The 12,712-nt window shown below is 40.0% G+C and overlaps 1 protein-coding gene across 1 annotated transcript; it reads left to right on the top strand.

The window, feature by feature from the left end:
• The first annotated feature begins 1,791 nt into the window (after positions 1–1,791).
• OSTC (oligosaccharyltransferase complex non-catalytic subunit) lies at positions 1,792–12,161 on the top strand. Its single transcript, XM_025921528.2, has 4 exons — positions 1,792–1,991; positions 6,076–6,169; positions 8,188–8,385; positions 11,582–12,161. Exons 1-4 carry the CDS (start codon positions 1,853–1,855, stop codon positions 11,598–11,600), a joined length of 450 nt encoding a protein of 149 aa, XP_025777313.1. The 5' UTR covers positions 1,792–1,852; the 3' UTR covers positions 11,601–12,161.
• The last annotated feature ends 551 nt before the right edge of the window (positions 12,162–12,712 follow it).

Genomic DNA, 12,712 nt, shown 5'->3' with positions numbered 1-12,712 from the left:
GTTTTCGGTTACAGAGTTTATGTTGTGTTTAACCAAAACATTTTCCGCAGAAATATTTTTGGTTAGGACACAGATGGCAACAGATGTGCATTTTTATTCATAAAAGGTTTTTTTTTTAAAAATTTTTTTTTTTTTAATGTTTATTCATTTTAGAGACAGAGAGAGACAGAGCATGAATGGGGGAAGGTCAGAGAGAGAGGGAGACACAGAATCTGAAACAGGCTCCAGGCTCTGAGCTGTCAGCACAGAGCCCGACGCGGGGCTCGAACTCACGGACCGCGAGATCACGACCTGAGCGAAGTCGGTTGCCCAACCGACTGAGCCACCCAGGCGCCCCAAGGTTTTTTTTTTTTAAATACCTGGCTTATAGAATATTACAAAGTCAAGTTGGCAAATATTTCAAGTTTTAGGATGTTAAAAATAATAATTAGTTGGTTTCTGGAACAAACTTACTTTTTGGAACAGAGTAAAAAAGTGACATTAATACATAGATCAATGTGAAGTACTGACTAGGTAGTTTTATTTTGTTCTAAAAAATGTATATTTTAAAAATGTCTAGGTTTTTTCCCCACAATGTATACAGAATTATTTGTCCTAAAACATATAGGAAGAAGGATACACTTGCCCCATCTTAAGCATCTCAAATCTTATTTCCATTCAGAGCAAGTCTCAGCCAATCACAAACTATACTACACTTTGTAAGTTTCACTTCTCAAGCTTCAGTTTTGTCATATGTAAAGTGCTGACGATAGAATTCACCTAATAGAGTTGTCATGAAGATGAAATAAGAACCAGTGTAAATCACTTAACACAGTATCTGCCAAGCAGTGGTTAATTAATGTTTCCCTCCTGAAGCTGCAAGGGAAGCTTACAAACTTTGAATTTCTATTCTTTCCCTTATTTTTTCAAGACAACATATTTTTAATTGTTCCAAAGTTTTCCTCATTTATAAAACCATGCTAAGTTCAGAAACATTCTGCTTTAGAATTCCCAGAAAATCTTCCAATGTATAAATACTGGTTTCCGTGTAAACCCCCCTCATTAATTATTGCTGATGTTTTGGATATGGAGTTTTAATAGAGACACCAGGCTGATTTCAAGATTTTCGGCCAGAAAGATTTTACCATTTATGAGGATAGAGATGGTTGAGGGAGAAGCAAAGTGGAGGGTAGGACATGGGTTATTTAAAATAGTATTTTGGTCACGTCGAGGTATCAGCTTTAGACATCCTGTGGAGATGCCCTCTTGATAATTTTGATAGATCTGGACTGGATATTTTTTAAACTTTGATAATATACTAGTTTAGCAATTATTAATAACAATTGTTATTATGATTGTCCCCACAACTACATCGTGAAGCAAAAGTTCAGCAACTAGGACTTTCTCAGGCTCTTGAAAAAAACCGCTAATGGAAAAGGCAGAACTTCCCAAACGCTTCCATTCATCCTGTAGCTCTGGGAACCTACAACGCCCGCATCCAATCAGCTTCCAAATCCCCAGCGCCGGCAAGTGGGAGGGGCTCAGATGTAGACTGCCTCCTCTGCTTCTCCGGCTTGGCCACGTCTGACGCCCTGCAGGTCCTTGAAGGTACATAAATCACCTGTCTACTCATTAGCAATAACTGAGCTTCTTATTCAAATTTATGCCTAAAAGATTTAATAAGATATAGCTTTAAATCGTGTTGTTTACTCATTCTTCGTAGTTTCTTCTTTTTCCTATATATGTAGGTCTCCTAGAGTTACGGACCTGCAAGTTCCGTTCGCTGGCGCATGCGCCGGCGAACGGGAGGGCGGGCCTGTTTCCGGGTGGCGCGTGGGGCTTGTGGTCGAGAGGCTCCCCTGCCGCTACCAGCATGGAGACTTTGTACCGGGTCCCGTTCTTAGTGCTCGAATGCCCCAACTTGAAGCTGAAGAAGCCGCCCTGGGTGCATATGCCGTCGGCCATGACGGTGTACGCTCTGGTGGTGGTGTCTTACTTCCTCATTACCGGAGGTAACTCGGGCTGGCTCGGGCCCGAGAGGCGCTGAGACGCGGAGAGCCGGCGTCCCCCGAGGCGCGTCCGTTCCGCTCTCAGCCCCGGGGAAGCATCGCTGTGCTCTAGGTCTTTTCGCAGGGTGGAGGGAATTTCTGGGGTCTCAAGTATTAACAGCCCAGAGGTTCATGTGCCCTCACGCCCCGTCCTGTGTCCTGAGAGGCTACTCTCATTGTTCTCCATGTTCTCACGCCCGTTGCCTTTCCGCACTTCTAGCCTCTTAGCCTAGGGATGCGAATCGAATATATTTTTCAAGCCCAGATTGTAATTCTGTTTATTGCCTGCAATTATCAGGACTCCATCCCCTCCTGTAAATTGTTTGACAGAGGCCCTGGAGAAGTCTAGTCTTGCCCATTCTACTCGGTTGGTCAGGAGGGTTTTGGGACTTTTATCTTTGTGTACAGCCCCTGGAAACGTGGAAGAGACATGACAATCCTTGGGGTTTGTTAACCCACACCTAAGGGTCCGTTGTTGCTTTTTGCCCTGGTCAACAATAAATGTGAATGGAAATTTCCAAATCCAAGGTTTCGATTAATATTTAAGATTGGAGTTAGATTTGCAGAAGGTATTGTATTTCAAAAAGCAGAAGTTGAAGATTTAAAGAATAAGGAAAATAGCAGTACTATTAAACACTCCAGAATTGTCCTATCCTGGTGTTTTGTTTTTTTTCCAAATAAAAAGTTGCAAAAGGGGCGTTGTTTTGTATAGTGATGAGTTGGCAATCCGGCTACAATTTTCAGGCCACCACCCTTGCAAGCCACAGTTCCACGATGTACTCAAGACTATTCTATTGTACTTCCAGATTTTGAGAAGTGGGGTACTTAACTTAGGTGTTATAAAATTGAAGCTTACAGATTAGGGACAGCAAAAGTTCCCTTTTTAAGGGAATAGCCATAGGCATCTTTATTTTCATAGATGTGAAAAGAGTTGTTAAGAGGGAAGAATGTGAAACTTTGAGGGCTTGGGACTAGAATTTGTCTTTGAATCAACTCCCATCCCAAATCTAGAATAATGATAGTTAACTTAAGTAAAATATATTTTAAATATTTTTTTTTATGTTGGTAAGATACTATCCTAACATTGCATTAACATTAACATTTGCTCAGCACGTTAATGGGTGCTGTATTGAATAAATGAAATTTAAAATGCATGTGATTTTAACAAAAAATGAGTCTTCGTCTGCTTTGATCTGCTGGTCTCTTCTCCTAACCCTAACCTCCCTTGGAGTCCAAGCCTTTGTTAGAAGCCTCACAGTTTTCATTCTGTCCACTTATTCCCGTTGATTGTTGTAATGGGGAGATTGTCTGCTCCAATCCCAGGGGCAAATTGCAAAGGACACTTTTTAGTGGCCAAGGCCATGAGGTGTCTCATACAAGGAATCGGTTTTGCCACTGGAAAGGAGTCTCTTCTAAAAACTGTGAGTGTACTTCCATAAATAATGTTCATTGCTGAGAAATATTCAGCAAACGATGCATTGAGGTTCGATTAAGTTCCAGGCCCTAGGTACTGGGAACGACAGTGAACGAAACATAAGGACGCCGTCCTTCTGAAGCTTATAATGTCATGGTTGAGGTTGGTTAAATATCACATAAAGCTTTTTCCACTGCGTTATTTTTTCCATTACAAACTGCCGGAGTTGCACTGAAGGGAAAGAACAAGAGATTATGGGAAAATAACAGGAGTTGGGAACATCACATTGCAGTGTGGTTCCTGGGGAAATGACAGGTTAGCCAAAATCTAAAGAATTGGGGGAGAGGAAATAGTAGGCAAAGGGAAAAGGATGGACAGATACGGAACCAAGAGACCAATTAGGTGGGTTTTGTAGTTGACTAAGACTAACTAGGTTGGTGGCAGTGGAGAAGGAGGAAAATACAATGAAAGATAGTTTGGAAGTAGATTCAGTAGGTCTTGATGGATTGATTGGGTTATCAGGAGTGATTGGGGAGAATGCAGTGCGAAGGAATCTTAAACTGGTGTTTGGTTTGATCATCTGAGTAGATGGGAGTGTCATTTTCTGAGATTGAAGAGATGAAGGTTTTTGCTGGGGTACAGTGAACCACAGGTCACTTCAGGATATGTAACAGTTGGGCATGGTTATGTCAAGTTTGCAGATATGAGTTTAGAACTGAGAAAATAGGTCTGTATTGAAGTTGGTTAACAACAAATGTTTTTCGAATGCCTCTCCTAAGCCAGGTATTGAAGAACATAGTGAAAGTCCCTGTGCTTAGGGAGCTTACATCTAATTCTACCGGGGCTAACATTGTTTGATCGGTGTTGGCATATTGACCTTCATTAACGCATGGAACTGAAAGCCCTGGGAAGGGATGGGTTCAGTTCCGGAGGGAATGTAGACAATGAGGACAGTGGATCAAGCCCTAAGGAATCAAGGCCCTGCGAGAGAGGTAGTGAGAAAACATGGACAGGAGTATCACAAAAGCCATGAGAAACCAATTTTCCCCCAAGGAAAATGGATTTAGTAAACTGGATTGAGTGCTGCCGGGAAGCCTCCTAAGATAACTGAAAAATGTCCATTGAATTTGACACCATGAGATCATTGGCAACTTTAGCAAGAGTAAGATCAGCGGAGGCAGATACCAAGTTCGAGTGAGTTGAAGACTGAAGAATAAGGAAAGGGAGACAACAAGTTTGCCTTTTTTTTTTTTTTCTTCCCCAAGAAGGAAGTCTCACTTTTTTTCAAAAAGGAAGCATAGTAATAGGATTTAACTAGAAGGGTCTGGAATTCAGGGAAGGTTGATGTAGGAAGGAGAGGGTTGAAATACAGGAAGGAGGAGTGATAGCCAAAGGAACAAAATCTCTGAGAAGGCAGGAGGGGATGGAGTCCTGATAATTGCAGAAGCAATCCCACATTGGTAGGAGGAGGGACTCTTCCTCTCTTGGAGCTGGAGGGAAGGAGGAAGGGATGGCTGTAGATGCCAGCTGGTAGGCTTGGTGGTGGTGGTGGTGGAGAGATTAGAGAAGCCCAATGTGATTGCTTTGTTAGTCAAGGGTGAGGGAGACACAGTCTTAACGATGCGTAAGAAAAGCTGGAAGTGAGGATGTTGGAGAGTAGATGTGGACAGTGGGAGATCTGGAAAATACTAATGTTGATGGAATTAATGATCACAGGGACATGGTGACATAAGTGATGGACATTAATGATCATGAATCTCTAGTATTGCCTGTCTGCCTATTGGTATGATTTAAAAAATGTCTCCCGGGCGCCTGGGTGGCGCAGTCGGTTAAGCGTCCGACTTCAGCCAGGTCACGATCTCGCGGTCCATGAGTTTGAGCCCCGCGTCAGGCTCTGGGCTGATGGCTCAGAGCCTGGAGCCTGTTTCCGATTCTGTGTCTCCCTCTCTCTCTGCCCCTCCCCCATTCATGCTCTGTCTCTCTCTGTCCCAAAAATAAATAAACGTTGAAAAAAAAAATTAAAAAAAAAAAAGTCTCCTTATTTTACATTTAAGCAAGAAAATTACTCTAGTCACAGTACCTCTCAATAGACAGCATTTGCTTGAACTAAAATAATAGCCTTTAATATTTAATCTCCTTTATGAAGTAATTTTTTTTTAATGTTATTTTCGAGAGAGAGAGCGAGACAGAGTGCAAGCAGGGGAGGGGCAGAGAGAGAGGGAGACACAGAATCTGAAGCAGGCTGCAGGTTCTGAACTGTCAGCACAGAGCCTGACACGGGGCTTGAACTCACAAACCACGAGATCATGACCTGCCTGAGCTGAAGTCGGATGCTCAACTGACAGAGCCACCCAGGCGCCCCTATTGTGGAGGAATTCTTGAGTATAAGAAACAGTTACTGAATGAATTTCTTTTATGAAATACCTGTTTTAGAGGTAGTATGCTAAAATATTGAGTTGAATTTCTGAAAGGTTTATCTAAAGTTTAGGAGATTAGCTGGGCCTCACTTGATTATAATAATATATCAAAGCAGTCCTGTTTAAATATAAATGAATCTTTAGAGACTGATGAAAACTCTAATCCTTTTTAAAAATTAGGAATCCAATCTAATCTGTACTATTATCTTTCATATAGGAATAATTTATGATGTTATTGTTGAACCTCCAAGTGTTGGCTCTATGACCGATGAACATGGACATCAGAGGCCAGTAGCCTTCTTGGCCTACAGGTAACAGTTGCCTTTTTGAATGATTTGGTGGGAAAGAAGGTTGCTGGGGCATGAGTGCTTTTTAAAAATACAGTGAAACCTATGGGTCCATCTGCATTTAGATAATAGCTGTTTTAAAATGCTAAATGCAGAGATGCAGGAAGTGGGCAAGAACAGAAGTATATTATTTATTAGGAAATAATATATTTCATAGTGATTGACATGATCACTTATTTAAAGGAGGGTATTGGTTTAAAATACATTTATAGGCTATTCTGGGGATGAGGAAACTGTGGGTACCAGTTTATTTGTAAGTAATGTTTTTTAATCTAAAAAAAATTTAAAAAATGTTTGTTTATTTTTGAGAGAGACAGAGAGCAAGTGGGGGAGGGGCTGGGGGGGGGGGGGGAAGACACCAAATCTGAAGCAGGTTCCAGGCTCTGAGCTGTCAGCACAGAGCCCGACACGGGGCTCAAACCCACGAACCTTGAGGTCATGACCTGAGTTGAAGTCGAACACTCAACTGACTGAGTCACCCAGGCGCCCCTGTAAGTAATGTTTTATTGGAACCAGGGATGCCCATTTGTTTATATACTATCTATGGCTGCTTTCAAGCTGCAGTGCTAAGTGTGACACAAACCATATGGCCTATAAGCCTGAGACATGTATTATGTGGCCATTTAAGAAAAAAATCTGTGAGCCCCTAGACTATACTATTAAATAATAAAATATAATAATAATTTTTGAGGTGCCTGGGTGGCTCAGTCGGTTAAGCTTCTGACTCTTGATTTTGGCTCAGGTCATGATCTCACGGTTCGTGAGATTGAGCCCTGTGTTGGGCTCTGTGCCGACCATGTGGAGCCTGCTTGGGATTCTCTCTTTTCCTCTCTCTCTGCCCCTCCCCTTCTCTCTCTCTGAAAATGAATAAACATTAAAAATAATTTTTGAGACTTAGGTGTTCCATTTGAGTAATGAATCACCATTCCAGTGTGGTTTGGCTTACCTGGGCGGTGTTCATTATGTTGCTTTCTAAATCCACTTGATAACTGTCCATCTAAACATAGCTATATATTTGTATTCATGCTGAATGTTAATGATGTTCCATACATAGCATGTTCCTGAAAAAATGTTTGTGATTCTCTGGGAGTGAGGGGTATCTAGATGACAGGAGATCTTGATGGTAGGGAAACCTTTCATACTGTTATCATTGGTACTGTTGGAATTTTGAGCCCAGTGCTCAAAATGTATTATGTATTGTGTTTTGTGTATGCGTGTATTGTGTTTTCAATTAAGGCAATTAGCTAACAAAAAATATACCTTCTTTAGATATACCTTTGTATAAATTATCCCTTTAACAGAGGAATTTGCTTTTTGGGGATCCATGGATTCAGAATTTTGAAAGGTCTGTTTTTGCTAGAAAAAACCAGATATACGTATGTATAAAAATTTGCATATAATTCTAAGGATTTATAGATTGCTGGAAATTCTTGTGGGGCTCATGGAGCCTTAGTTAAAAATACTTCCTTTTAAAATTTTCCCTTTGGAAAAAAAATAATAAAGTCTTCCCTTTGAAACAAGAGGTTTACTCTTGTGAAACTTCTAGAAACATTTCTTACCAATTCAAATTTGAATTTGATAGAAGTTTAAATGTCATTATTTTTAAAAGCAAAACAAAAGTTCTGGGTTAAGGGTTTCTATACATACACTAATTTGCTTTTTAAGCTAATAATTAAAATCTCAGCATTGATTTTACATTGACAGTTGTGTTAGTTGAGGTTCTAAAACTTTTTTGAACATAAGCCCCATGAAGACACAGATTTTGTTGTATCCCCAGAACCTAGAATAGTGCTTGATTCATAATTCAGAGATGGTAGGAATTGAAATGAATATACAGAAATATGGTAAAATAGTTGTAAGGTTAAGAATAAAAAAAGCAGCACAAAAATATTTAAGCAGAAATAGGTCTTTCAATCTAAAGACAGGTTTTTTATTTTTCTGGGAATTTTCATTTGTTGTTTAATCTGGTTTTTCTTTTTCAGAGTAAATGGACAATATATTATGGAAGGACTCGCATCCAGCTTCCTGTTCACAATGGGAGGTTTAGGTTTCATAATCCTGGACCGATCGAATGCACCAAACATTCCAAAACTCAATAGATTTCTTCTTCTATTCATTGGATTCGTCTGTGTCCTATTGAGTTTTTTCATGGCCAGAGTATTCATGAGAATGAAACTGCCGTAAGTTATCAAGTACTTTGTATAATCAGCAGTTTAACTTTTGTTGCAAGTTGGTAAAATAATCACTTGGATCACATAAAATCATAGAGGATTTAATTTAACCCTCATTTAAACGGATGAAAATGCTGAGAACCAAAGGAATTTGTGACTTGTTCAAGGTTATAGCTATGGTTAGTAGTAAAATTGAGACCAGTTGTCTTTCTGTCATCTCCATTCATGTTCATGAAAAATGGTTATTTTGCTACAATGTCACTGACCACTGACTGGAGATCTTGTTTCTTTAAATTGCTTTTTGCTTAATCTATAACATTTGGGATTTCAGTAGTAATAGTGATAGTAGGGAATTTTTTCAAGGCATTAATTACTGCTGCTCTTTGAATACTGGTATGAGGAAAACCCATTAAGCCTTGGACAGGGAGGGAGTTATTGCCTCTCCAAAAAGATGGGAAAAGGATCGTGTGTGTGTGTGTGTGTGTGTGTATAAGAAGATTTTGTTTCAGAAAACACAATATTTTTAAAACAAAAAAAATTGGTTTTATGGCAACTTTTATAATTCCATTTGAGATCGTTACCTTGAAATAGGGACAAGTCTGATCACATTTCCCTATACTCTTATTTCACCTGTGGAGGAATTAGTAACTGCAAGAACATTGGACAAGTATACCATACAAAGATTAGCTCTTCGTAAATTTATTTTTCAGGGAGTATATTAAACGTCAAGTTTCAACTATACTGATTTCTTGGAACTGACACTCCCGTATTTTATTATAATAGACAGTAAAAGGGAATACAGGATGTGTGTGTTTCACAGGTTCACTTATTCTGTGGCTTAACCTGTCCACCGTAACATCTAGAGTAGAATGGGCGGACTTCCCCTAGAAAGTCCAAAGCACTCACTTCTCCTGCAGTCATGTTCTCATGCTAAGTCAGGATGGGAAAGATGGGAAAAGAGCAGCGTTCTCTGTCAGCTGAGTATCTGTGTGGCCACATAGTTCCCTCAGACTCCTCTGCCAGTGGCTCTTATTTTTGTCTGGGGAAAACAGTTTTAGCCATTGGCTAAGTTGTATGAAGAATTAGGCACTCCAGCCTCCTCTTTTTGTTCCTCTCTTTTTCTGTCCCTGTTGGAAAAGATACACTTGGTATGGAAGAGGCTGAAGTTTTCCAGAGCAAAACAAGAAAAGAGGAGGCTCCCAGAGAGATCGAGAGGCTACTACAAATTAACAACCAAAACAGATGGAACGTTTGGAGAAATGTAGCAGAATAGAAGTGGGCTGGTTTGGGGCGCCTGGGTGGCTCGGTTGGTTGAGCATCAGACTTTCGATTTGTGGTTCAGGTAATGATCCCAGCGTCGTGGGATTGAGCCTTTGTCACACTGGGCCTGGAGCCTACTTAAGATGCTCTCTCCCCTGTCCCTCTGCCCTTCATCCGTGCGTGCCCCTCCCCCATGCTCTCTCAGAAATTAAAAAAAAAAAATCTGGGGGGAAAAAACAGGTGGGTTGGTTTTGTCCATAGAGCCAGATTTGTTTTTATTCTACTTAAGCTTCTCATTCTTCCTTACAGTTTTAGGTGTTGTCCTTAGAATATAAGTAAGTGCTTTTCTTTTTAGCTCAGGTATTTGACTTTGAGGATAACAGAGCTATCTACTGCTGAAAAAAAAAAAAAGCTTTGGAAAGTGCTTAATTCTCTGGATTGCCTCCATCTTACTATTGCAATCATTTAGGTTTTTCTTAACTTTTAAAAATTTTTTATTTTAGGGAGCATGAGTGGGAGAGACTGGCAGAGGGATAGAGATGAGAGAGAGAGAGAGAGAGTGTGTGTGTGTGTGTGTGTGTGTGTGTGTGTGTGTGTGTGAGTAGGGCAGGGACAGAGAGAGAGGGAGACACAGAATCCGAAGCAGGCTCCAGGGCTCTGAGCTGTCAGCACAGACCCTGATGTGGGGCTCGAGCTCAGGAGCCGTGAGATCATGACCTGAGCTGAAGTCGGAGGCTTAACCGATTGAGCCACCCAGGCACCCCATGGTGTAATGTTCTAAAATTAGGAAAAGTGTTTAGTTCAGAGCAGAGGGATGGGTTTCTATTTTTAGGCAAGTATGTTATTAAAGCTGTATAGGGACGTCAGCTGTGCTGACAGCTCAGCGCCTGGAGCCTGCTTTGGATTCTGTGTCTCCCTCTCTCTCTCTCTGTCCCTCCCCCACTCGCATTCTGTCTCTCTCAAAAATAAGTAAACATTAAAAAAATTTAAAAAATAAAGGCTATATGAAATAGTCTATTGAATAGATTTTATTATGCAGTTGAGGACAGAGTGGCAACAATTGCCTTTTTAGCAATTTGAACTACCATGTGTTAAACCTGATGAAAAAAGCTAGGGAGCTCCTGCGTGAATCCTGAGATCATGAGATCAGTTCAGAAAAGAAATTCTAAGGGAAAGGAGAAATGAGAAGTAAAAGTAAATGTATAATAATAATATCATTTAGGGACTAGGAGAATGCATATAAGCAATTTTTCCCCGTAACTGAAATTTAACTTTAGTACATGTACTAAAACTTTATCTTCCTCTTTTTTGACCCACCACTTTCTAAACTGTTTTATTGCTTCCTTAGCATTTACATTTGTATTCAGCAAATATTATTTGATAACGGTTATTTGCTGGACACTGAACATTAAGCATAATTTTGCCTTCTAGACTCAGAGTCCTTTTCCATTTACGCTTAATTAGGCATAGCAATACTTTTCAGTTCAGTTTATTTCCTTGATGTAATCTGCCATTTCTCATTGTTATCATTGTATACCTGTTGTCATTTTATCCTTTCCTTTCTCTTCTTTTTGTTGTTAATTCTGTGATTTGAGGACATAGATAACCTAGCTATTTGATTGCGTTTTAAATCAGTCCTTGTTGAAGGATAGATTCACGGCCTGGCTTTTTAACAGCCTCTGTGGGTGTTTGAGTCTCTGCTCATTTGCTTCCAGGTTTGGAGCCATATTGGTTTGTAACTGTATGCTTTGAGGGGAAAGGGTAATGGAACTGAAGCCCAGTAATATATTTATTTATTGGGGAGGCAAGATTCGAAATAAAAACCATAAGGATGAGTCACAATTATATTTTCAGATTGTCATTTGATTCATCATAAAATTTGTTGGGGTGTTTTGAAATGTTGCTTCCTTTTCACTTTCTGTGTTTATAAATTTTATTCCTGCAGGGGATATCTGATGGGTTAAAATGCCTTTTGGGATGAAATCTGTGGATATTGGATTTGCTCCTGCTAATGAAGTTTTAAAGGCTGTACCAATCCTCTGACGTGAACTATGGAAAAGAACGAAGCAGCAGAAAAGAAGCATCTAGTGAAAACATAGGAAGCATGTTAAAGCTTGAACTAGAATGTGTTCTTGGTATCAAAGAGACAAGCTTATCACAGTATTTTTCCTGCTGGCCTATGCTGACGTACCAATGATGTTAAGTGGCATTTTCTTCTTAGTTTTTCATTTCTTAAAGAAAATATACTCCGTTTCTACAGCTGTAATACTGAATAAAGTGATTATTTTTTACAGCCCCCCTTAACATTTTTTGGAGATGATATTTGTGACTTTCAAAAATTAATGTAAAATCAGGAAGCGAGATCCCGTAAGCTGAGAACTCTGGACAGACGATCAGCTTTACCTATGGTGCTTTGCCTTTAAACAGAGTGTGTGACAGTACATTATTTCAGATGTGTCTGCAAGACCGTTTCCTGCACAATAAGGTGTATGAAAGGAGCAGAAATAAATAATTTTTCTAATTAACACCTTTTCTGTTTGTTTTATGAGACTGACACGCTACCACTGCACCAAGAGGGCCACTTATTTTATGATTTAATTAACCAATGGTATTAACTTTTCCATCTATAATTACTCATTCCTACCTATAACTCTCCTAACCTACTGTTGGTAGGTCTAAGGTCTCAAAATGTAGTTGGCAGGTTGCCTTGTAAGGTAGCAATTCTGTACCCCTGTAAATATTCAAGCACGGGCTGCATGCATGTTAGAGTCGTAAGTGGTTGTGTGCGAGGAGAACTCCAGGCATTTGTTTTCTGTAATTAACACAATTGTGAGCACATCTAGAAACACCCCTGCACCGGTCTGGTCTTCCCCTAATTTCTTCTTGCCAGGTCTTCTGGTTCTCCCTGACTGGCTGTGAACATCACTTCTCTAGCTGCTCAACTAGTTCTTGTTCCGAGATCTTCACGGTAAAATTCTTTCCCAGGTGATTTTTTTCTGATTCCAAGGCGGATTTCAATGTAGCCATTCATTGAGTAAAATACTCATTCAAAAAGTTTTGAGAAGATATGCCACGT

The sequence above is a fragment of the Puma concolor genome, chromosome B1, assembly GCF_028749965.1.
Source record: "Puma concolor isolate L17-30 chromosome B1, mPumCon1.1.hap2, whole genome shotgun sequence".
In the NCBI taxonomy this organism is placed as follows: domain Eukaryota; kingdom Metazoa; phylum Chordata; class Mammalia; order Carnivora; family Felidae; genus Puma; species Puma concolor.
Note: the sequence above shows the minus strand (reverse complement) of the source record. Positions and strands in the feature narration are given on the sequence as shown.